Source organism: Anas acuta, chromosome 4 (genome assembly GCF_963932015.1).
Source record: "Anas acuta chromosome 4, bAnaAcu1.1, whole genome shotgun sequence".
NCBI lineage: Eukaryota > Metazoa > Chordata > Aves > Anseriformes > Anatidae > Anas > Anas acuta.
In genome coordinates, this window is record NC_088982.1 from 31,648,289 (window position 1) to 31,675,789 (window position 27,501).

General features: G+C 39.9%; 1 protein-coding gene across 12 annotated transcripts in view; it reads right to left on the bottom strand.

The window, feature by feature from the left end:
• MAPK10 (mitogen-activated protein kinase 10) overlaps window positions 1-27,501 on the bottom strand; it is a 120,578-nt gene that overhangs the window by 90,373 nt on the left and 2,704 nt on the right. For 5 of the 12 annotated variants that reach the window (XM_068680534.1, XM_068680538.1, XM_068680540.1 and 2 more), the window contains exon 2: window positions 25,139-25,258. The exons of 1 other annotated variant lie outside the window; for it this stretch is intronic. Coding sequence is in view for 5 of the 11 variants with exons in the window: in XM_068680530.1 (XP_068536631.1) it covers window positions 8,630-8,683 (54 nt within the window). In the remaining 6 variants the exon portion in view is untranslated. Of the gene's footprint in view, window positions 1-8,629; window positions 8,876-9,283; window positions 9,349-25,125; window positions 25,259-27,501 lie in introns of all 12 variants that reach the window. 6 more of the 12 variants (XM_068680542.1, XM_068680529.1, XM_068680539.1 and 3 more) reach the window with 3 other exon arrangements.

Genomic DNA, 27,501 nt, shown 5'->3' on the forward strand with positions numbered 1-27,501 from the left:
AAAATTAGAGGCATAGCTTACTCTAGCTAGTAGCGTATGGCTTGTATTCTCTACGTGGCACATTGTAAACCCTTACACAGAAAGCTGTGGATTACACATGCAGTAATGCAGCCTCCACGGCTCCCTGTTTTGTTCTTGTAATTACTTGTCCTTTTGGGAGCAACTTTTGAGCACTCACTGAAAACTTGGCTCCTCTTTTAACTTCAGGCCACTAAACTTAAAATCAAACACAAGAGTTAGCAAAAGCTAACAGAGAATAAGCACCTTGTTTCATTATTCTTCTGTTTGACTTCTGTACAATGGATAGCATTACTTTGTTGGTACAACACAGAGGAAGGGCCATAGGTGCCCAAGGTTTTGGCTGTCTGTAAAATAACATCAGCTGTTCCAACAGAAAAAAAAAGCATACAAATAATGTTCATACCCAACAGCACATTACACATCTGAAAGTTACCCATGATAAACCAACCTCTATTAAAACATTTACACACTTACACACTTCCTACATTTTTTTAAACTGAAAATCTGGGAGAGCTACTCAGTGTATGGAATACTCAACTCTGGAAACTAAACGAACACCATCTCAGTTCTTTGTGCAGAAAACCACACTTTAACACTCCAATACAAAGCCTTCTATGCAAGCCTAAATCCCATGGAAGAGTTTAAAAATAAAGCATCTTACATGCAACAGCAAAAATGGAGCACTGTTCATAATAATATGCCATTTACACTGCTTAAATCAAGAGCATTTATTTCTAAAGCCCACGTTATACTGCAATATCCAACACTTCTACCAGCTGTATGTATTCTACAAAATCTATCCAATCGTGCTTGTTTAACGTGTGCAGTGCTTTGAGCATGGAAGTCTACATAAACCCGGCCTTTGAATCTGACAGCCTATTCTCTCGTCTCTGATGCCTGAACAGTAGCACTACCCAACTCTACTGCAAAATGGCCAGTGGCTTGATTTCTCACCAAGAAAGTTTCACAAAGTTCCTTCTACTAAATGATGCATCCATTTACAGGCTGGTATTTTACTTTAGTGTCAGGAGTGAACCCTAGAGACTCCACATGTAATCTACTTGTGCTACTCATATTACTCTTTTTAAGAGACATTAAATAATCTTAATTTCAGGAGTAACAGCTGCTGCCTTTGGGTGCATTTTTGAGAATATTAATATTTCATAGATGATATATCAGTTAACAAATATCATCAGTTCACATCTATCAGTTACTATTTCATATTTTGATTCTACACAGCAGGCGTTCAGATGAAAGCTCCGGGATTTGAATTAACTCTCAACATTTTCCACTGCTGAGAGTGCGACTGCTGCCAGTCACTTTAACTGCATTGGCAACTGTTCCCCTCTCAACAACTACTTATCCTTAACTTAGTAGGGATGATCTGCCTCTGCTTAGACCCCGAGATACCTAAACCGCTGATTAAAGTTGTGGTTCTGGTCTATGACAAGGGACTGAGCAGTCTGCAATGAGGTGTCCGTTCAGCTGGGCATTTCACACACCACAGTGTTCCAGGCAGAAGGGGAAGGTCAGTTCTGCTTCACATGCTTGCCCAATGCTTACCCTGTGCAATGACATCCCATGTTGATACGCCACCAAGATCCTCTCCACTCAGAGTGCAAGCACTCCTTCAGGGCATGGGGAGAGCCTCAGGGCTCATCCTCATCAATCTGGTCCTGCTTAGAAAGCAAACAAAAAAACCCTGTGGCTGAACAATGTTTTCTTACTCTTGCTAATATGTGTTTCTGAGACAAGACTCATCATCAAACAGCTAAAAGAACCACACAGCTCAGCACGTCCTGAACTCTGAGGACTCCAAACCTTCCAGGCATAACCTTTTGCACAAAATTATTCAAATGGGTAATCTCTCTTTTATTGTCAGAATAGTGCCATTGCTGAGGACTGAAATAACTAATAGAGAGAGGTGAAGTACGCAGATGTTTTAAGTACCACATTGTCACTCATGTCCCTGCTTCAACGCCTCTCCCAGACTCAAACCGAATTAGGTTGTTAGCAGGCTGGTTTCACTAGCACCCTTTCTACATTCAGTAACATGCAGAACCTTCAAACCTCTGATTCCATCCAGGTTATGAACTTCGTATGAAGAAAACAGGGTTGTGATTCACCCATTCTGGATAAAAGCTAAATTAATATCCTACTGGCAATTTTAGCCATGCTGGACAAGCATTTCTCAATTTCTCAAATGGTTGTGAACTCAGTTCTGCTTTACCTAACTACACAGGACAGACTTGTGAGCTTACAGATGACCAGAATAACCATGAATGTAAAGGAAAACTTCGGGTACTGAAAAAAAAACCAACACACAACACAAAACAAAAACAAACAAACGAAAAAAACACACACACACAAAAAAAAAAAAAAAAAAAAAAACAATCCCAGCTGCAGAAATGTCTTAGGACAGCAGGCACAAGCACGCATTGCCTATCTGAATGCTGCAATATTTTTAGAAACATGCCTCCAATTCTCTGATGACCAGAATAGCAAATTGTTGTAAATATATATACATCAGAAGCATTCTCTGTTTTTTATCTATTACAAACTAAATACATAACCCCATTTATTTGATCAGGAATACTATTAAAGTTCATTTATCAGATTATTACAGTCTGGCTAAATACCAAACACAAATGTAAGTTTAAATCCCATTCAACTTGCACTTTGTACCTCAAAGCAGAGAGTTACATGCAAGGCCTCAGTGCTTTTTACAAAGACATGCAAGGAATGGTTTCAGCTGCTGTTTGCTCATTTTCATGGCCAAAATTATTACCACCTTTCAGACCCTGCATCCAGAAGCCATACTGAAGCAGTCATCTCAATAACATCAATAAAAAAGGTAGCAATCGCTGTTAAAAAGTAAGAGAAATTGTATTATTTACCAAGCTAACAGTCTATGGACTGCCTTAGTAAGAGTCATCACCAGCCATGTCACATAATAGGTTTGAAATCTTGCCAAAGGTTTACAGAAGATGTGAGAATGAAGATCTTCTCCATGGCAAGGAAAAGCCTAACCTATGTCCAGAAGCAGAATGCAAAATTTTTTGGATCTCTTGGCCATGCTCACCTTCTATAACAACTTAAGCTGATTTTTTTTTTCTTTTTTTGTCTTTTGACAACATACTTGGGAATAAATATACCATATACCACAACATTTTGTCTATTACTTGCGTATTCAGTTTCATGGATTCCCTGTCTCTAGAGCTAAGAAATGAGCAAGCACATGACAGCAGGTGTTAATTACACATAAAACAGGTGTATGTATTCCATCTTCTGCTCTTTACTAAGCTTTGCAGAGGCAACACTTAGAACAAAACACCAGCACCAGGCTACGAGGTCAGGTCTCACTCTGAGGCATTTCAAAATATTTGAACATTACAGCAGTGACAGGAATATGAATGAGGTCTTTGCAACAAACGCAAACATTCAGAGAGACAGGAAAAACACATCTCTGTCACCTGTGCTGTAAAAAAAAAGCATGTCTTTAGACAAACACTGAAATGGGGGGGTGGGGGTTGGATTGTCCTTCCAAAACACCTGATGAAATGTCTTGCAGGAAAGCACACAATTTAGACAGAGAATGGTATTTTTTTTTTTTCCTCAAATCAATTTCTCTCCCCTTTAGTTCTACTCCTAAACTCGCTTGCTGCCATGTTATCAATGCATTCCTTCAAGCACCTTTTTCTTCTGTGCCCCATTTTCTCTCCTTTCTCTTCTGGTTTTCATTTTGTCTTTATTCTGCTTCTTCTACCTATGCCTTCTCCTCCTTTTCTATTTTGTTCACTGTTCTCTTTCAATGCCCAACACTTGCGTTTTTTTTTTTCTCTGCTGCCTACAATGCCTTCTTCTCACCTGGTCATTCTGTATGTTCAGCTGGGGTGAGATAGATAAGATTTTTGAAGAGGTGACATGATTGATGCCAAAGAAGAATCCCTGTTCTCAATGAAGTGCTGAGGAAGGCATTTTTCATTCACTTCATGCAATCATTTGATATTTACGTGACCTGTAAACATGCAACCAGTGTGATTTCTGGTGATCCAAAACCCATTCTGAGGTATTCTGGGAGCACAGGAGCAGTAGGGTGCAACTGATTGACTTTTCAGTGATGTGCTCCATGGCTACATTACCTTGGAGACAGAGAATTTGAGTTTTATATTACCTGACAACCCTACCTGACACTCCTAATGCCGCTGAACACGTTAGTCTACTCCGCACTTGAGTTCAGACACAGACTTGGCAGGAAAACAACAACAAGCACATCAAAAGCCAACTTCCATATATTAGTTAAAAAAAAAAAAAAGTTTCGAGTCACCCCAAGCTCCATCTGTACAGCTTTGGCCCTGAAAATCTCTAGATGTGTATTTTCAGGAACCCCAAGACTGGGCTATTAGTGTTAATTTCATTATGACACAGATTAAGCTATCATCTGTGTCCTGCATTCTCCAAGCTTAACAATGAAAACCAGACTACTAAAATTTAATCCACTGTAGCAGCCAGCTGCCAGAAAACATGGGCAGGCTCCGAATGTAGAAAGAACATGTGCTCCCTGCAAAGCAGTTATTCTCTCTCAGATTTCTGAGTAAATGTGGAAAGACACAAATACACAACCCCCTGAACTCAGAATATCCAAATTAACAGACTTCCTTCCTGCCAGGATAAAGTTCATTAAGCTCCCTTCAAATACAGCAGATTAACTGTAATTGATCACATACAGAGCTAGATGGAGCTGGGAAATGAGCTGGTTTAGAGATGTAACAAACAGTTAAAAGCAGCTGAGATGTTTCATTCCGTATTCTTAATAAAGACCAACAGCGAGCACATTTCTTATTACTTCTGGGCTTAAAGAATAACAGCGATAAAATCAAATAAGAGCCACTAACATTCTGCTGGCTTCAGCAGCTATCAAGACAACAGAGTCTGGCAAATGGTTCCATTTTGATCAGGAACACAGAGTTTTAGCAACCAAAACAGGGGCAATTTCCTTCCAATCAAGTTCCTTGGTGCTCACTGATCCCTTCCACAAGGGAGCATGATTCTACATATCCAACCACCTCTGAAGGGAAGCAAAGATTTCTGAAAGCCTCCACGTCTGTCGCCTTCATCTCTACCTTGGTAAGGGTGGACAAGGAGAGGAGGCATGTGGAGATGGAGCTCGGGATGCCTGCAGGATCCCCAGTGCTGCAGCACTGGATGCAGCCTGCCTCTGGCACTCAGCTTTAGGCCCCCAGCTTCCAGTGTAGGACCAAGGAGGGAGGCATCAGACAACCTGGGTCACATGAAAACCTATAGAGGACAGGAAACCTAACAGGATGTTGATGGAAGATCATAAAGTTATGGCATTACAAGACAAAAGAGAATTCCTAAGAGGCTTGAGAGATTGGAAAAGCTCTGCAGATGGGAAACATTTTAGGTAGTAAGAAGGAGGAAAATGATGACTCCATAAACACACACACTTAAGACATGTACCCTCAGCTTATACTTGAAAAATAAAATCATATTAGCAGTGTCCATTCATTATTCTCTGCCCATATGAGCCTGTCTTTGAAACCATCTGGTTCAAAGCTTACAGTACTTCACCCTAGTGAAATGACAGTGGAGTGAAAAGCAAAATATTTGCTGTTGTTAGAAACCACCTTTTCCTTTTCAGAGGCTCCGCTTCATTACAGCAGAAGCAGTTCCTTTGTACTAACAGGAATGCATCCTACAGAGCAGTAACTCCTTACTGTTGTACAGCAGAGAGATGCTGTTGACCATGTGCGGAAACCTAAAACAAGCTCCTTATTTAACCTACTGAGAGCAATTACTGCTGACAACCACTTCAAAGCAAAATAACATGAACACAACGAATGCACAGAACAAGCGTTAATTAAGCAACACACATACCACAAAGAGCACTGTGGCCATACAGAACTTCTGAGGAGCTTATCTCAGATTTTTATCATTTTTATAAACAAAAAAGTGCCTATCTTCCATGTCTTTCTGCAAAATTATTGAAGAATCTTTACCAAGGAAGCTCACAATAGACAAACCCTCCTAGTAACACTGCTGTTCCATACTACACTTGCAGTCAAAGACAGCAAGCCCCCTGTCTGCTCTCTCTCAAGCCAAAGAAGCTGAATGAGGGTTTTTAACTGCCTCCTAAGGACTGCTTGCTTTAGAGGACATGGTTCTTGATGTGAGGAAGCAGCTCCGAAATACGAACTGCTTTGAGGGTATTAAGAGAGTAAATAGGGCATCTCTTCTCAGATCCAGACACAATGCAGAGGACCTGAGTGACAAACCTAGAAGAGAACCATATTTCCCAGATGGCAGGGCAAAAGAAAGCGTGAATTTCATCCTGATAGGCTACCTGGTTATGAAACACGTGTACTAAATCCTCCTTCAGTAGCTTCCATTTGAAAAGTTATCACAATACTTAAACTGTCCAGTATCCCATGGAAGCAGAAGTTTGGCAGAACACTTTATGATACAAGTCTGAGCATCTCCATCCTTTGACATTTTCACTTTCCCATTCATACACATCACTAAAAAGAAAGTTATTAGGAGTATGACATGCATTTATCCCCCAAATACCAAGATTTCTTTTTTTGTGTGTTTCATGCAACCCTAGCATAACCTATTGAAGCACTGCTATGTCCCCACTGTAGGAGGAACCAGCAAACGTATGTCTCAATCCACAGACTAGAAGCTGTTCCCCTTTCACTAGGGCTTATCTTATTGGTGCTTTTTCAACATTGAGAAAATTATTCATGGAATAAGACACATCAGAAAGAGGAAAACATTCACCACTCCAAGTCACTGAAAATTTTTGACAAGAACCTACAATCAGCACTTATTTCTACCAACTTGTAAGATTTGCTCTTCCTCTCAAATGACATGTTCTGTCCATATAAAAGCAGTAAAAAACCACCCAAGTGCCTGCAGCTTCTGAACACATCTGAATCACACGGAGCTGGGACACTGAAACTGAACAATGACGTGGTATTATCTTACACTTCTTTCCCTGTGAGTTTGTAGATCTACATACACATGTGCCACAACAGGCATGTTCACTAAGGCAGCAATGAGAAAAACACACACAATGCCCTCAAGCAGGTTCTGGCTCAGCTCTGTGAACCCTTGGACTATCTTTTGACGACTCCCTGCTTTCATAGTGCTCGTCCCATTCAAACCATGAGAACTTGAAACAAAAGCTGGAATGGAGATGAACAAAACTATAAGCTATGATTCTGCTCGAGGTCCCTGGTGATCTCTTTGCAAGGGTGTGTAAGGATCCTGATGTAAAGATCCAAAGAAAAATGGCATAATTTCTCTGATGAAACAAAGCAAGCAAGACACTGCGTAACCCATTTAACTTCCATGCAAAATGGTGGAACAGATGACCCAAAGATGGCATGGGGAAAGTTGCAGAGAAACGTGCCGTTCCTCCTTGCAACGTTGAGGTGCGGAAGTGAACAAGCTGACTGAGGCCTTGGGATTTGGGTCCCCAGCATCTCAGAACCTCACAGGCTGTTTCCTCACCAAACAGCCCCACAGTGTGTGGCAGCAGCATGGAGCAGGACAGTGTGCCCTCATCCGCCCCACAGCTTTTATCAGGACCAGTCCGCAGCTCCCAGCAGATGCCTTCCATCTGGAGCCACACGAGCAGGAACCCCTCTGTTGATGCTTTCTGACAGTGTCTTTAATACTTGGTATCTGTCCACCACAGGTGAGCTACCTGTCTGCTCTCATGAAAGTCTACCTTCCTGCCTTTTGGTTTCCCATCAGCTATGGTATCCAATGAGAAGCCCTTGGGGCAGCCCCAAATGCCAGCATCCCTCAACCCACCATCCTCGAGCTCTCTTACACTACCTGCCCCATACCGGGGTCTCCAAACGTCTGTGGAACCATTTCAGTTTATTCCTTAAAACAGGCGATTTCCTGCATGTCCATCAAGAAGAGGGAGAGAGCACAAAGCTGTGGAAGTGCCATCATTTAGACACCTTTCAACCCACCTCAAGCAGAGGCCAGTCAGAATTTGATCCAGACCAGAAGATTTCTCCTAAGCTTTTAAAATACACTTACAGCAACTCCAGCAGGGGTGTGGAAAGACCATATTAAGTGTTTGACAGGGCCTACAGAGAGTTAAGGAAGTACAGATGTAAAAAGCTGATGCCCAGTGCTGTCAGCAGTACTTAATTATTGCTAATTCTTGCTCTAATAACTCTTCACACACACAATGGTGAATTTATTCATTTTAACAAGTATGACTATTTAGTTAATCATCAGTAAGGTACATAGGATCTAAAGCAAGAGAGGTTTCTGGACAAGAACAGGGGAGGAGGTACTGATTCTCTGTTTAATTTAGCAACTGTTGCCATGGAAATATCTATTTTTTACTGACTGCTGATGATTATCTCATGTTTGAAATGTGATTTATGCATATTCTACATGAGAGCAGGGATGCATATTTATAGATGAACAAACCAAACTGTGGCTATTCCAACATTAAAACGCAGCATGCTCCACGCAGGTCTCACAAAAACATCATTTGTCACAACAGACTATTAATTATGCAAATATATTGGCCTCTCAGTATATGTAACCCAATTACCAGAGCAAAGCAGCAGCTCTTCCCAGATCTGAAATAAACAGGAACAGGAAACATAAAGCAACTCCCATTTTCTTCCTCATCTTCTCCTCATGAAGGGGAGGGACAGAAGCAGAGGCTGGCTGGTCCAGCAGCTGCTGTTATTGCTGACTTCCACAGGCTGCATGAAGACATGGAAGACATTCAAGAGTCTGCTGCAGCAAGATTTTTGTCAGTTTCTTCATGGGCTTTTGTACCCAAAACTAATTTCTGAAAAAGATAAAATAATAAAAAAAATGTTCCTCCACAAAGTTAAATGTTTTGTCTCCATTGGCTTTGTCCTGGCACATGCCTGCTAGTCAATCACGTACCATTCCACACATCCTTCTATTTAAAATTACCAAGTTACACCAAAGAAACCATGGGGATAATACACTTGCTTGCTCCTTGATTTCCTTTGTGAAATCAACAAATTGTATTTTGACTCAAGGGATGCCATAAATTTCATCGCATCCCATTCCTTTTGATTACTCCTTCAAACATTAAGGTCACAAAGTGATGTTTTCTTTATCAGTAGCAGTGGAAAACAATGAATGAGGACAACAAAGCTGAAAACTAGATGAACGACAGTGACTAAAGTTACTTCTAATAGAGTAAATGAAAAAAAAAGTTTCCTACTGCAGGCTAGCAGAACAAAACGCAGTCCTGTGACAACATCCCAGCAGCCAGAAGAAAGGACTTCTCTAACAAAGAGGATAAAACAATAACTTTAGCACAGGGCAGCTTACACTAGTCCTAAAGACAGTGTCTAAGAATCAAGGAAATGAGTGCTGTATCTTCACACTTAAATACAGCATTTTTACACACACACAGTTGCAGTGCAGCTCCTGAGCACTGGGGGTAAAGAGCTGTTCCTGTGGTGTGGGAAGACAAGTATCTGTGGGCAGCAGCAGGTGTAACTATCTCATCTACCTATGAAAGACCCCAGATGTCCTCTAACTTTATATTTTATTTAGGGCTGATTCTCACGATGAACACAAAGGCAGAGGAAGAAGAAACTGCAGTGTTCACTTGGCATTCTGGTTGCGCAACTGCTAGGACCATCATGCTGTGTGACTGGTTGAACTAAGGTACCTGTAGTTACCGGATGCATATGATATAAAACACTTAAATTTCCTAGAAATATTCCTCTCTTTGGCACCTTTTGACTCGGCTGTTATCTGTTGACCAAGTTATCAAGAAGAAGCTTGACCACTGGAAGAAACACCACTAGAGAGAGATTTCTTTTCCTTGGGTAATAAAGGTACTTAACACTGGTTATGAACAAGTTCTTGTTACACCTGCACCTAAAAAAAAAAAAAAAGACTACACAAATACATGAAAAGTCCAATGTAAAAAGAATAATTTATGTTTTAGAATTAAAAATAATTCATTGCTGAATAGCTATAATAACTAGATAAACAAAAAAAGATGCTGAATGCCAGACTTAAGGTGCGAAAAGCAATGTACAGTTGCAGAGCTGGCCCTAAGTCAAAACAACCCAAAGTCCCCATACTGACAGCTGCACAACAGCAGGCTCAAAGTAAGGGAAGGAGAAACTAACTGCCCAAGTTCAAGTAAGCACAGAAGAACAGCTCCCATAAATAAATTGAAAAAGAGACTTGGTACTTGGACAGAGACGCCCAGAATCTGTCCAACACATAAAGCAGCAGCAGAAATGCTGAAAATCACACAAGTGTTGTCCCACGCAAAAAAAAAAAAAAAAAAGTAATCCAGCCAATAACAGATCTACACATTCTTCACTGAATTTTGATGTGCTCATGCTATTCTTCTGTACACAGTAACATAGATTAAGAATAATTACATAGTAAAATGGTTTTCAAACTATCATTTAAGAGGGCAAATAGACAGCAAGCCAACCATGGATTGCCTTAACCCTCTCTTTGCATGTTAACACCTGAAGCACAGACATGCTCCCCTGATGCGATGCAAGCTCTTAGCCTGGCTTCTTGGTCTGCTCCTGCACGTTCAATCTCATTTCTGAACCCTGCAGCAGGGTGAGGAACCTGCCAGCCAACTGGAAGATGAATCCAACAGTTAAGGACAAGACAATACATGTATGCATTTCAAGTTTGGCACTGCAGCTACAGCTCTCCTACTGTCCTACGGCTGAAAAAGATATTAAAGGTATCTAAAAGCTAGCTGACCATCGTGTTTGTAATAAATGGAGATCATGGAAGAGCCACTTGTAAAATTCTCCACTAAAATGATTACCAAGTCCAATGGCACCCTTTAGTTCTATCTCTCTCGTTAGAAATGGTATATTTTCAAAACCAGATGGATAAACGTACAGAGTTAAAGCTAGCATGCTTTATAAGCTTACTGTAGTTGAAGACACACAGGACCAAGGAAGAGCTGATTACACAATCCCCAGAAATGCTGGGAAAGTAGAAAACTTAGGGAGTAAGCCCAATAGATGCATCAAATGCTGAGTCACCATTGTCATATGTGGATGCAGAAATATGTCCTTAGCAGTGACAGATGGAGGAAGAGGCACATACAGAGCTGGCAAAAGGAGGGGCTGAAGCAAGCAAGCCCACTCTGTGGGTTGACAGCCTAGCAAAAGCTGCAGAGAGGCACAGGGAAATGGGATGCATGCAGATTTCAGAGACCTTGACAACGCTAGCCCAAGACAGCAATCGTCAGTTCCCATGCCAGACATTCCACACAAATTGCTAAAGACATACATAGAAATCTATACAGACACTAACAAATCAGCTCAGATCATCAACTGTCTGAACCATGTACTCTGGTGAAAAAAATATGTATGTTTTCCATCTATCTACTTATTTTTGGCAATCAAATCAGCTGACAAAGTCTTTTTGCAAACGAGCACTGGAAGACTTGAAGGCGTTGCCGGCGTTCACGTAATAGCTGATGACATGGTAACAGCAGCAGCTCGGGGACAGACTGAAGCTAGACGTGGCAACAGCCCAAGCAGAACACGCCGGGGTCATTCCAGATAAAACCTGGTTTGTGATGCAAGACCACAAATGCCTGGGACACCTGCTCTTCTCTGACAGAGCCTAGCCCCTAGTGAGGCTGAAGCTACTGCTAAATAAAATAGCGAAGAGTTAAGATCAGCAACACAAGGATGGGATTAATCAGGGAGTTGTCAGCACTGTTACAATAATGGCTACTGGAAATGCTCGAGTGGGAGGGAGTCCGAAAATGAAGATGCATTCACTTAGCAATACACTGCAGCACTCTTTTTAAAATTTATCATGAATAATCATTAGAGTGCTTCTGGGTGGAGGCAGGGAGAATTTCACATGACCCAGATCCTGGCTGTAAACCTACACAGATGGGATTATAGCTGGCTGGTATCTCATAGCAAGAGCCCTGTTTCAGACTTACGCCTTTTACTTCACTCCTGGTCTCCAATACTGGGAAGCAATGACACTGCAAGTTCAGCAACTTCAGCCAGCAAACATGCTGGCATTGCTAGGGTTGAAGAAAACCACGATGTAAATGCAGCTGGGCATGGGGGAGACGTATAGTGGAGGGAAAACTGATTTCAGCCTGTGGAAACTTTTTTTTTTTTCTACATTGCAATTAGATTTTCATGTATTCTAGCCTAATGTAGTCAGTTCTTAATGCTGTGCTTAAAATTAAGTACCTGAGTAGTCTGATTAAGGCACTGTTCAATTGCTTAGATTTGTCAGGATGATTCAGTTGCTTAAATTTAAGTATGCATACAATTATCTTGTTAAACCCCGCTGTCTCTTCAGTCCTGTGGGTAGTAGTGGATTCAGAAATGCTACTCGCAGTAACAATAATGCAAATAGAAGGCAGAATGCTGTTGAATACTGTTTCCCATAACAAGAATTAAGTAGTTGACAGATGCTGTTATTTCTCAAATCAAACTTGAAGAACTGCAGACTAACAATGCAGGTGACTACACCTAATTTACTACTTCTTCAATTCCAATTCCCAAAGCCTGAATACATTGCCTGTCTTGCTTCTCTCACCGTCTGGTTCTCCTATTAGTCCTCCTAGAGGCAAACTAGAGTTCCTTTTACTCTGATAGACAGTGTAGCAAAATGGTTATAATCATTCCTATTAGGAAAACTCTTCCTTATCATATTTCTTCACTACTAATAATAATTAAAAAAGAAAAGAACTGAGAGCACTATTTTAATTTCTCTTTCTCCTTCCATAGTAATCAGGTACCAAACACCGTCTCAATTGCCCCTTTAATCTGTGGGTCAAATATTAACAGGCTTGAATGCAAATTCTATTAACTAATTAATTTAGGGCCAAACATTGCTTAGATATGGTAAGCACCTGAAATTCTAATGGACATGAAGGTTAAATAGTTGTCAAAAAAAAAAAACAAAACAAACCAGTTGTGTTCTTATATCTAAACTACCTCTCAGGAAATAACAGATTCCTCAGTCAAGCTAAATGTTTTGTCTATAAACCTGGAGCCTTGAATTCACAATACATACAGGCAGATTTACACACACCATACAACAAGTTTGCCAGTACACGCAGAAGCACCTTCTGAGCCCTAGGGACGTAAGCTGCCAACCACAGTGAATGGCACCAACTTTGTGAGCTTCCCTCATACCACAGTATGGTGGTACTTGTGACAAGTACCAGCACGCAGTTCCAGAAGGTCACTGCCTACAGTCAGAAGACATCTGCAGTCTTCAGACACTGAAATTCTCCCTCTTTGAAGGGCTGGGCCTTTTAATTTCCTGGTGGCTTTATTACTTTTCATGATGAACTGCTCTCAAGTGTTTTTTTTTTCCTTATTTTTTTCCCCCTTCTATTCTATGTGATTTACTTGTTTTTTCTTTCTTTCCCTGCTACAGTGGGGAAAAATTTCCATTTAGCTACCTGCAATAATTTATTCTGCATTTCCTGCTGCAATGCAGGTTAGCATATATTTAATTTGGTTGGTTATATGTGCTTTCTGTGTACTTACATACAAAAAAGTCTACTTTTATTTAGCCCAGCAAATCTACTCTATCTGTTGTTTTATTTGTTAAACACATCTTAAGTTCTATCTACTTCCACAAGGAAAGACAAATTCTCCCCATGTTAGCACACAACTGATGATATGAGGGTTTATTTTCATGCATACGTGTGTAGTGACACATGCCTTGAGCACAGACAAGCTGTAGAGAGGCTAAGCACAAAGCCTTTGCTCTGAGGAAATGGGAATTATCCTGAGGAGCTGCAATGACACATGAAATCCTTTAAATGCAGCCTGGGCAAGTTGTCAAGGGCTGGTTCAAAGTGCTAGATTTCAGCCATGGTTCAGGAACTTGCTGTCCCAACAGGGGAGCTGCAAAATAATTAACTGAGGCTGCTACATTGCCCAGCCACAGCTGGTGGATTGCTTTCATCATCACCCACTACAGGCCATGCTCCTCAGCTCGCTTTTTGTTACTAAATCTTGCTATTTACGGCTCAATTCAGGTACCTGCACTTCACAACTGTGGCCTGCTCAGTTGGAAAAGTGTCCAGGAGTTCCCCTGGGCAATAGTGACTTCTGTGAGAGTCTCTTGCCCTCAGTACTGTTTACCCAACCATAAAATAGAGGCAATAACACTTATTTTTCAGAGTTGATATGAGGCTTATTAAAGCTTGTTTAAGTGCTTTGTTATGCTTGAATGAAAAAGGAAATTATTATTATAATTTTAAATGAAGCTTAATTATCAAAGTGTTAACATAGGCATATTAGAAAAATGAACTCTGAATTGTGAGCCAGCAATTTAACTCACTTTCTCTTTAAACAGTACAACAATTTCATATTCATCTTGCTATCACTAATCTTCACTTTTCCAAATTGCACAATTGTTTCCCACATTAAAACTAGGAAGAGGCAATATGCAAATTATATTTGGCATCTTATCTCTGCAGAAGGAAACAATACCTGCTACATTACTTGGTGACACGCCATCACTGGAATGTTGATTAAAAAATTGGCCTGCATATAAAATTATCCTGGTTGCTATATACTAATTTAAGTTATGCCTCTGTCTGTCATTGGCATAACTTGTCTCCCAGGTTAGAAGTTATCTTGGTGACATGCTATACCAGCCTGAAATTTGTAATAGGATTCTCTTGCAATTTTATACACAAATCCTAGACGGTACGCTTTCTTTAATCAGGTAACAATACAAAATCGTTTCTTAAGTGGCTTGTTTGGAAAACAACTTGGGACTAAAAAGTATGTAATACTGAGGATTGCTCAATTCTTTCATTACAGAATCTGTACCACATAACCTGCTTATATTTGACATAGCAAATTGTCAGAACAGGTATTAATTCAAATCCTCATCCCTAAATCTTCTGTAAATATGTTCTATTAGCTTAAGCTCTGTCACTTATACAATGTATGCAAATAAATAAAGAACTCCAGGCTCATCTTTAAATAAGAAATAAAAGGAAAAGCCAACTATCCTACCTCATTTCCACACACAACCCCCCCTCCAGTCTATTTGTATTTCAGGAGCTCCTCAGAAAAGGTAAATCACCATAAAAATTGTTTCAATGAGCCACTGCTCACAAATCCTCTAAGAGGATAAACACTGGAGGTTAAAACAATGCATTTTGAAAAAAGCTCCTCTGCACTTGTGCTACTCCCTGCCCAAAATTGCTATCTCTTTGGGAAGGCATGTGTGGTTTTTGCCTCTTCCAGGGGACTTCACTCAAGGCAAAGATTAGGCTCATTTTCAGTGACTCAAGGGTCCGATGCTTACTTGGACTTTCCTACTCCAAACTTCAGTCACAGATCAAAATTGTAGTCTAAACAACTATTTCACCTGCAGATAACTGATGGTACAGGTTCACTTGGCAGATTTTCACATGATACTACCCTTAACTGTTTGTTCTACTCAATAACTTAGTTGATGAAGGCTTAATATTACATTAGCTGCAGCCTTTTTCTGCCCTCTCATTCAAACACCATTTATGTTGTCTTCTCTGTTTCTGGACTGCTACTTACGCTAGCAGAGCACACTTGTCAGCAATACGTATCGAGCGTTTAATGATATTCACTATATAACGATATATGTGAGAGACTCCTGACAAGGAAGAAAAACAAGAATATATATGTCAGATACAGCATCAAAACTACCTTGTCTGGCACTCAGAACAACGTCAGTGCTGCCATTTCTCTTTGCTCAGCAGCATCTTCCCTTTCTCTTACCCTTGTTTTTACTCTCATGGGTTACATCTCAATACCAAACACAGCACTTTGCAAACAAGCACGCATGTATTTATCACATGCAATGACAAATCAATTCTTTCGCTGACTTAATTTTCTAACCTGCAGGAGGAAAAAGAACCCTGAAAGGTAGCTATGATTTACAGTTTGCCTGTTTGGACTACAGACCTGACAAGGCAATGCAAATAAGCAATGCTGAAGATGCACTGTGCTAGAGAATTAAGCCATAAAATTCTATGGCATATGGCATAGTGCCAAATAGCACATGAGCACAAAAAAGGCCTAGCTCTGCGCCCTGAGTAAGGAGCTCCAAATTCCACAGATTTGCTGCATTTTATACCTCACAACGCAAAGTTGCAATAAACCACAGTACAGCTCGCTTTTTTAAGAAAAAATAGTTCCCCATTGTATGCATTGTGAAGATGCCATCATTGGAAAGCTGACATTTAACATGAAAAAATACAGTATAAAAGGACTAAGTGCAAGGAAAAGAGTTGAATATCAAAGCAACACCATTTTCTGATGGTAAGCATGATGGTAAGGCTCTATCTGCTCTTTTTGCTAAGTATTTTGGGCCTCGTCCTAACTGAAAGAAAATGCTTGCGTCACAAATTATAGTCATGTTTGACATTGACTCATGTAATACCAAAACCATCAACAAAATCTTACTTATTCTGATAACTTACTATCCTAGCAGAAGCTTTGAGACTAAATATTTATTTTTTACTTTAAGGACAAAGATTCTAGATGTTAATTTCACGTTATCTGGCTGTAGTATTGCTCAGTATTTGATGTGACATAATGGTTTATATCTCTCAACACCATTTTCTCTTTTCATATATGGCAATAAAGAAGAGGAAGTTTTATTAATGCACATCCATGAAATCTACCAGGAGATACACTAATACTATTCACATGAATTATTATTATTATTATTATTGCAGTTAGTTATGTATTCATTGAAGGCACTGTAAAAAATATGAAGGGAAGTTATAATCAGCAGGAAAAACCTCTCTATGGGTTTAGGTGCTACGAACATTACAAAGTCCTTCACAAGCCCAAAGTGAAATGGTCTATCAGAAATGTACATCCCACGTAACGTTGCAGTTAATTATATATATTTTGCCTATAATTAATTCTGCTTCCCTCTCGCTACATTTACACCATGACTGTTAGTTGTCTCCCCATATGCTTGTCTTTTGGAGCAGTGATTCAGTCCTTCTAAAACACAGCTCTGCTACAACACAAAAAAGCTCAAGGACACACACATTCACTTTTGGGCACAGGTAAAAGACATTCGTGGTACTCCCTCCCTGTGACAGCTCTCAACTCCAAGTTAAAACTTTACATTACAATGTAAGGATTGAAAAGAAACATCACAAGATTCAAGTGCCCAAAGCAAGTGCCTCATATGGAAGAAAAAACAGCAGGAGAAATCTTGCAAAAAATAAAGGCATGTTGCTTCTTGTTTTGTTTTTTTTTTTTTTTTTTTTTCCTGTGGTTTCCCTTCCCCAGATAGAGACATGACACCCAGTGAACAAAGTGCTGCTGATTTTGGGACTCAAGAGCAGCAAAATATTGTGAGAATCTCTCACAGATGATGCGATGCAATTAATTCTAGGCAAGGTAGCCTGCTTCATAACCACCATGGCTACTGAACAGTCCCACACAACCTTCCTTTTCAAGGTACAGATTTGCTAGCCTGGACTTGCTCTACGTTTTCAATTTTAATTTTACAAAATTACCTGTATTTTAATCCAAGTGCTTAAATTGCAGAAAGCCTGCAAAGCTGTAGAGTTTATCTAGAGCAGCAAGAAGCAGAGGAGGTGTTGGATCAGGTCGGTGGATCACAAGTAGCTCACATCACAAGATGAGCAGAAGTGGGCTTTGTAACCCTGCAGGATGGGTAACAAAAACACCGGGCCTGACAACATCAAACTCTGTATGAGACAGTACTGGGGAAGGGAAGAAGCACACAACTGCTAGGTCAGGCTGCTCTACAAAGATGCCTACCATGAAACGCTTTTAGCGATGCTTCAGGAGTTGAGCCTTTTTTTGTATGCTCCCTCCTTAGCAAACTTTTTCTCCCTTTTCATACAACACTACTTGATAACTAAATTGCTTTATGCTTGCAGATGAGGAAAAATAGTTTACTGAGTACTAGAAATTTTCTGTGCATTATTTCCATGCGTGAGGTCAGAGCTCAAGCTGCCATTTGAGTGACCATCCCTTACAATTCGATTTGGACTTGGTTGCTAACAGTCAAATCCTGATCAAAGATTTAGAATTTATTTATTTTTCCTCCTTTTCTTCCCTTTAAAAAAAATCAGGATCACGTATAATGGGCTATGGTGTGATTTGTGGAGACTGCAGGGTCTCTAGGAAATGATTTTATCTATAATACTGTTGTCATTTTATTAATGCTACCATTGCCTTCACCCCGTTGAAGCAGCATCAATGTTCCCCAGTGCACCACATTCTCTCCTGCCACAAGTCAACGTCACTCCTTTGGAAACACCCAACAACTCTAGTTTGAACCAGCTCCAAATCTGCTCTGAGGTATCCTGATCTCTTACAAGCTGCGTAATAGAAAATTCACACAAATTAATCATTAACTACTCAAAAAGTACTCTTGCAGTGGGGAAAAAAAAACACATTGCTTGCTCAAGGATTATCAACTCAAGTGCACTTGAAGCCTGTTCACCACCAGCACGAGGCACACCTCCAGGCTGCCTGCCCGTACTGTTTCTATGACCCTACCAAGTCTTCTCCACTGGGTAATGGGCATGGATGATATGAGGTCCAGACCAGTCAGACCAACAAACTCTCAAGCCAGCTGCCCACATCCGTACAAAGATTCAGGTGAAATTTTCTCCAATGCATACAGCACCATGTCAACAGCCATAGTACATCAAGCAAACAGAAGGCAAATGACAAGGGATGTAAACCATCACCTTCTGTTTTTTCAAAGCCTCAAAATAAAAGCAGAGGATTGATTGTTGGATTAAGGAGTATACAACACCGAGAAATCATGTTTTTTATTTAAGTATGTATTATTTTAATTTGTACAGACATAAAGGTATATTTGCCATATTCTTCTCTCATGAAAGACCTCCACAATATTGCCTTGATTCAGATTGACAGATAATAAAATTAATTTTATGTACAACAGCAAATTAAGCTCGCATGATGCCATAAAAATATCTATCTACACACTGATGACTGAAATCTAACATAAATTAACGCAGATGTTTAAGTAGCATTATGATGCACAATTAAGCCATGCAGATCTATTTCAGGAACAGCTCAGAAATAATTTTTTCTTTGTTTGTTTCAGGAAGAGCAGCATTAAATCTTTTTCTGTATTTCTTTTCTTACAGCACTCCCACCCCAGGCGCTACTCCAAGGAGTGTAGCCCTACCAGCCGCAGCTAACTGGAGTTGCATTTTTCCAGAAACAAAGGCAGTAAGGAAGTGGATTAGGAAGACTCCCTCCTATCATACACTGCATTGATCTATATGAACTAACCCAGGACTACAGCCACGTAAACACAAAACTGAGCACAGGGTAACTTATTTCACAGTCTGCAGTATCAAGAGAGCCTTCAACAATGCCTTCTGGTCTGCTAAGCAGCAGCATTTCCTAGCAGGCTGCTGTTAGAGACACACAGGACTTTCAAGCCCCTGCAGTCTTACAGTGGGTTTGCACAGGTAGGATGTTTTCACTCCTGGGATAGAACTAGTACCTACAAATAACAAGTTAAAAATCATCATTTGCAATTCCACTAGATTTTTTTCTTCATATTAAATATCTAGAGAGGAGGTCATAAAGCAAAAAGTAGGCAGAAATGCTGAAGAAGAAAACACTATTTATGACAAAGAAGAAACTTCCATCTCTCAATAAATAAATAAATAAATAAATAAATAAATAAATAAATAATGCACATACCAAACCCACCATACTTCTGGAATACCAGAGAACTCAGCAAGAGAAACCCTGTCTGTTCTCCGTTTTCTTCACCAACCTTTTAGCCAAGGGCCACTGAGGACAGTGAGCTTTACTAGACGGATTATCCCCACTACAGACTGAACAATTCTGAGTCTTAACAAATAGAACGAAAGCTACTCCATACCCAGTGGCCCTAGAAGGTCTATTTAATAGTTCCTTCTCGTACCCATCACAGGTGAGCTGTTCTAATTAGCTGCACCGGGAAGTCAGAGCACACTCAGAATGCACAAGCAGCAGCACCAAGCCTGCAGCCATCATCTTCTCTGTGCCAAGCTGCTCCCACACAGCAAGGCTATGGCAGGGCCCGTGGGTGAGCCTGGGGTCTGACCACAAGTTCATATAACCTCCAGATAACAGCTTTCAAGACACTCCTCGATCACGTGTCTGCCTAGTCCCAACATAAAGTGTCAGAGAGAAGGCTCACAGAGTTACCATCATACTAGCAGCATTGCATTGATTAACCCCATTCCTGGCTTCCACTGGTTTCATTCCCTCTTCGTTAGGAAATCACTGTTGGTTTCCTTGTAAAAGAACACAAAGAAACAGTCGAGTCAATGTGTCTCGCTGACAAGTATAGAAGAGGAAGCAGGCAAAGTATTTCCCCATGTGGTTAAAAAACGCTTCCCAATGCTTTATGTAATATGAGTTCATGTGGCATGCCCATAAACATAGCTGCCTTACTGCTGGCTTGGTCTCCTTCCCACCCTCCTGCTGGCACCGTTCTCCGGGCTTTTTGCTATTGATTTGGCCTTTTCATTCACTGTTCTGCATTCTACTCAAATTCTTTCCGTACGATTCATGTGGATGACACTGAAGAACTATTCAACGCTTCAGAGGATATCCATCTGACCCTCTGCTTCCATATTCCACAGCAATAGTGCTGGATATTTTCTGTAAGGTTGGGAGGAGAGCATACAAATACTGAACTTGCCTGCCAGGTGGCACAGAGTTATATTTTCCACCAGCAACTTAAAAAACGCAGCAGAGATGCACATATTTCATCTGAGATGTTCACAGGTCACAGCTGGCACAGGGAAGTATTAAGGTCAGGAAGTTCACTCCTGTTCAGCAAGCGCAGACTGACATATGGCAGAATAAAAGCATTTGGTCCATCAGAGCAAAATTAAACAACTGGGGAGCCCCTGAAGTAAGACATCTGCATTTCAAATTTTTTACACCAAATTAATTTTGAAATTTTCAATTATGCAAATACCATCACCATTCCTAGTAGCCAGGGTTGCGCTGTGAGGAATGCAGACATTGACCCAGAAGTGAGGCAGGTTTGTGTCTCCACAAGTATTCAGAAAGATAGCATGCGTGCACTTCCCAACTACCTCCAAAATTCATTTTTAACGTCAGTCCCAGAAGTCTAAGAAATCTGTCATTTCTCCCCAAAATTCTGAGATAGCATGAGGGAATAACCTTGGTAGAAGCAACGCAATGTGTTGAGGCCTCAAACTTTCACATACTCAAGGTTTCCTTTCTGTTGCTGTTGTTAAGGAATGAGGATGAAGAGCCTACTTTTTATTAAAAGAAAGCTCACAGTTTCTCTCAGCCTAGGGCATTAAAAAGTCCAAATGTACAAAAGCATTGACAAAACTGTGTTTAATTATTATTTAATTAGTATATTAATTTTACAGGCGTTGGGGATCAGTAATATCCAACAACAAACCAAGGATGGAGGGAGAAGGGAGGTACATGAGAAATAACAGCCTCAAAAAGAAGGCTGACTTCAAAAGGGAGTGAAAACATCCTGTTCAATGATATCCTGAAGAGCCAAAAAAGAAAATGCACAAAGAAAGACAAACCCAACAGCAGCAACAAAATCTACACATTTGCAAAGACAGTTTGCTTCCATTTTGTAACCTTTTTCAATGCAGTTTATTGAAGTAAATTGTGATCTAGTTGTTTCACCAAGAACTCTTTTTTTTGCACTTTGCAGGAAAAACAAACACATTCAACATCCTTGAAAAGTAGGGAAGGGGGAAGGCAAACACCCAAACTGCTGCCAATGACACTCCTGGAAAATCTTTGCTATGTGCACATATGCAGTTGATCACACAACAAATAGCTTTTGGAAATGTATTAAAAAGGTCATCTCTCAGCAGGGAATAAAATTGCTCAGTACATAGCCATCATCAGTAACAGACAAGTTTGCTGTAGGTGTTTTTTTGTTTGTTTGTTTTTAATATATATGGCATGCAACATTTTTAATATATACATCCTTTTCCTACTAAGAAAGACGGAGAAGTAAAACACCTGTTTGTCAGAAAACTGGCCTTGTAGCTCCTCTGATATAAGTCTGGTTTAACTCCACCAAACCCACTGGAGTTATTTTACATTCAATATGGGCTAGATGGAGTTCAGAATTTCACTTTGTGTGCTCAATGTTTACACAGGTGAGAGAAACAAATATTGCACATTCCAGTTGCAAGATATTAAGCCAAGGCCCTCTAAAGATTAAAAGCTCCATAAATGTTTAAGTGCTTAGAAAACTAAAATTACTGTATCCCAGGTACTCTCTTCATCTGCATAGCTGCATGAATCCTAGACTCTTTCATGTTTTCTACCAAAAGGAACTCAGCTCCCATCGTCCACAGCACTTACCTTACTTTCATGTTAAGCAAAATATCCTTACTTTTTTCATTATTTTATTTGATGAATACTGGTAAATATTTTTGTATCGTAAATGCTATTTTTCCTGAACATTGATTTTTTTTTTCCCCCTTCCATAGGGGCAAAAACAGTATACCTACTGAACAGTATATAATCAGAATCCTTTCTTCCTTTGACAGGTAAAAGCAGAGTTTTAGACATCTGATTTCACATACAAGTTCCACTACTATAAAACCTGTGCTTTCATAAACAGGGATGTCTTGATGCGAGATACATAATTATATGTTCCGAGTCATTTTCATGTGTACAAGATCAACATTAACTGAAGAGAACCTGCACAGAAAGCATAAGCATTTCTATCTCAAAGCTGCAGATTTAAGACTGGCTCTGATCCACAAGCGTTCACAGGACTGCATCCCTAACTGATACGCATACAAAAACTCCAAATTCATACTAAAATAAAGACAACTACAGATAATTTTCCCACAGAGATGCAACTTCAGAGCAAGACCTAGAGTTCATAATTTTTATGTTCACCATTTTTGACTCTCAAAAAGCTGTCACTGAAGGAAACTTCGTCAAGTAATTCTCTACCTACAACATCCCTGAGAGAAAGGAACTTGAGTTTGACTGGTATCAGATACTGTTTCTGAAAACCTGCTGCCTGTGCTGATTTACCCATCCTAAAAACTAAACTAGGAAGAATGAAACTGGAGGAAGTGACTTAGATGATCACTGAACTCAAGAGATAAAGTACTCCAGAGACAGATTATGCTCACCCAGCTTCTTCAAAAAGTTTTTAACATATACAGCATTTTTTAAAATATTAATGGTGAGAGAATATGACATGCCATGCCTATGAGCTTATCAGGTTAACATGCATACATGATACTATAAAAACTACATGCAACTTCTTTTTAATCACTGTTCACCACAGACACGCTGACGAAAATCTTTTGTTCTATTAATATTGCAGTGGCATTAATTACCACAAATGGTAAATATTTTGCTGTTACCAGTTGATGTAAACTCTGATTATCTACAAATAGCGTATTACCTATGTGATGCTAAACACACAAGTTCAAATTAAAAGCAAACACACAAAAGGTTCTATGGTTTTGCACCTCATTATGAATTCAAAACTCAGCCAAGACCATTCATGTAAATTTCACAGATTTAAGAGTCCACATATTAAAGCAAGGTGAATGCTGCTCTGTCTTGCTAGCTTCAGTTCAATGCCACGTACCTTAAAATCCTTAAGAATTTGTCAATATCATGAGCATAATATGTGGAGGTTTTCAAGCTCTACATAAATGCCTTACTGTCACAGGATGGCCACAAGTCAGGGATGTGAATGTTCAGACCTCCTCCTGCCACAAATTACTCCTCACGTCAAATATCTGGTTTCCCCCCCTTGGGAAGCACTTGAGGTTTCAACCTTTCAGTCATCTAGTAGGCATTTCTTTTTGCTACTTTCTCACTCGTTTTACTCCAGAGCAGAATCAAACAGATTTACCCGACCCCTTCATTTCTCCCAGCAGCTCTACCAAGGATGACAAAGACACGTTGTCAGAGCGCTCATTTCATTATTACAGTAGTCACATACCACTACTGCCCACCAGTTAGGACAGACTGCACGTTTCCATCTCTGCCTGGTCTACAAATAGAAACAAAACCTATAACTCCTACTGAGAGAGCAGAAATATTTTGGTGACTTGAATTTACATCCTATTTTGTAACAGCTCCAGAAATAAGATTTGACACTGATCAGTGATAAAGGCCAAAGAAGACCTGCTTCAAGTCTTGCATCTGTTGCCCTTTTTTTTTTTTTTTTTTTTTAAACCTGTTGACTTTCAGATTATGCTGGCTACAGTGACTGGAGCTGGCAAACATCTAGCTAGTATTAGGGAAAGAACAAATATAAGCTTATTTTGAATGGAAATTTAGTTACCTTAAAGACTCACAAGATTTCACAATGTCTATTTTGTTATTACATTGGACACCCAAAACCACTTCCTCCTATCCCAAAGGTATGCCAAAATCACCGTACAGAAATTTTTAGGATCAGAATGGCTTGCAATATAAAAATTTTTCCTTGTAAGTATGCAAGTAGACTTGCACATGATTAAAGACATAGAATACTTGAAAAAATGCGATTTGCTACTCATCACTACTCTCAGAATTTATTTTCTTGTCCAGGGATGAAGGAATTTACAGCAGGAAAACCTGTCAGGACTCCTCACACTCTTCCTCAGTCATTTCACAGACTGAGAAACAAAATCACTTTCTTCTCCCTCACCACAAATAAAAGAGATGCAAAACAGTAATTACAAAAAAAATGGTGTAAACCAGTAGATACATCAAGCCCCCAACACATCATATGTAGCGTTGTGGGTTTTTTTTTTTAATCATTATTGTCTTCACATGTTCATTAAGACCACACTCCCAATACACTCCACCTGATATATGTACAATGCAGCAATGCTACGCTTGAAAACAGCACATATAACAAGACAACACAATGCTCAAGTTCACTAAATATTACTGAAAGTTGCCAGTGAAATTCCACCCCCACCCTCCCCAAAATAATCAGCATGCCAGTGGCATCGAGCAAGATTATTCTGGTAAGGAACATGATTTGTTAAAATCGTACATTGTTGACTCACCACGGCGTTTGATATGCCTCATCTATAGGAAATGGGTCAAAGGCAGCAACTTCATGCACGGGTTGCCATAGCTGCTGTTTGAGTCTGGCCGGCTGCTGGTACACGTTTCTAATACTAGCCCTAAACACAAAACAAAGAGAAAAGTATTTGGGTTTTACTCTTCCTCTATTATCATAAGACACTCAGTTATAGGCAGTATCTGTACAGGCCACTAATTTCCTCCTGAAAAGAAGGTTAAAGATCAAAAATAATGCAGGATGAAGTGCTCTTTAAATGGGATGGCGGTGTCATGGTCATTTTCCCTAAAAATTAAAAATGAAAATAATAAAAAAAAAAAATCAAGGATGGCAACCCCAACTGTTCAAGAAATCAAGTTCAGGGCTGATCCAGGTTACAACAGATTGCACTACGAATCATGAAACTGTTCTTCAATAATGGTTGTTGTTTCTAACCTGTCTTTTCAGATCAGATCTTTACGTTTTTCCTTGGAATATAAACAATTAGAAACACCCACTACAACACATTGAGACTTATGTGCAGGCACCTACCATGAATACCTGGGGATTTAAATTAAGTTTGACTTATGATCATGTGAGTTGGCAACATCAGTGTTATGAATGGCTTTAAAAACTGTGACACAAATACATACAGGCATAAGGAAAGGCTTATAAATTACTGTTGTCTACAAACTTAGAATCCTCTTTAAAAAAAGTTCAAGTGGCAAAGTGCTTGTACTTAGAGACAAGCTTAAACAGAAAGGGTAATCAGCAAATGCAATAAATTACAGAGGGTAAAGAGTGACCAAGGGTAAAGAGGGGGAACAACAAAGCAAGTTCCACTCTGGTGTCCAACTACCAAACAGAAACTCCAAGTATACATAACAGGTGACTGAAGTTCAGCAAAATGCAGCCATGTTCATCACTGAGCATCACTCAAGTTAGGACAACATTTTAAGAGAGATCTGAACTGTAACTCTGTAGTAAGAAAAAAAAAATCCTCAGGATAAAACAACAGCTTAATCAGAGAAGGCCCAAGACACTCCACTGTCCTGGGCCAACAGTTGCATTGTCTGAGGCTCCCTGAAATCCCGCTGTAATTAGCACTTCCCAATTTCTTGAATTATCTGACCTATTACTGTGCAACCCTGCTGAAATAGCTCTTGACTTGATGGGAACCATGATTTTGGTTTTTCCGAGCCTTCTACTGTTAATGTTTATTACAGAGCAAAAAGCTGGCAGCAGTGCTGAGATGGAAGTATCCCCCAAATGTTCCTTGCCATCAGCGTGGTGCAAGCCAGGCTCCATACTTGGGGAGTCATGAAGCTCTTTTTCTTAAACAGGAAAACAAACAAACAAACAAAACCAAACAGAAGTGTAGAAATACGACAGCTCCTTTTCTTTTTCTGACCCTAGTAAGGGCTCTGACACCATCCTACGCCCCATGTATTTTCTGGGATATCCGAAGACAAACAGAAATTCAGAGTGCTCACCGCCCTTCCCTAGACACAAAGATTACAACACTCCACTGACACCACTAAGTTCATGTGCAAAATTAAAGAATAAAATAAAATAATTAATGAATAAAGAAAAAAGATCAAGAAGTATCAGGACTTGAGTTTCCTATATGTCTATTTCAAGAACTAGCCAAAACTGCTGCTGAAGGTTGGCAGCAAAACTAGGGACGTCCAGCTAAAAGGCAGCATAACAACTCATCTCAACGCAATCTGTTCAGTTTCTGAAAGGAGTGGATTGTGTACCATGAAATCCCATCCCTTTCCCTTTATTGTTTTTGTTTTGTACTCATTATCACAGCTTAAGAGAAAGAAAACCCAGCCCTGAAGCCTGGCATTTCCCACTAACCAAGTAGTATGTTGCTTTCAGTTTTAGTCCAACATGGTTACTTGGGTACAAAAGCTTTTTTGTTTCTCTGAAAGACTGTTTTTCTTACGTTTGTCTCCACAGATGGTGCTGCAAGAAAGAAAGAAAGAAAGAAAGCTCGCAGCAAATGCAGCATTTTTTCTTTTAGCTACTCCCCTCTATGAGGGTTAATTTTCCTTGCAGGTGGCTGATTCAAAACAGCAAGTTTCACAGAATCAGAGAAAAGGGGAGCAGAACTGGAGTGCTGGAAGCCGAGCTGCATTCACATTCAGTAATGTGGCCCAGAGAAGTCTCCCTCCTCTTCTCCTGAAGAGCAGAGAGCAGCAACTATGGCAACACTGCAATCATCAGGCTTAGAGGTCCTCACTCCTAGCAGTGGTATTGGAAACTCAAAATGTAAGCAGAAGAAGGGGAGGCCTAAGGTCGTAAGACTACTCACCATACATAACAAACAAACAAAAACCAAACAATAAAGTCTGTACTTGG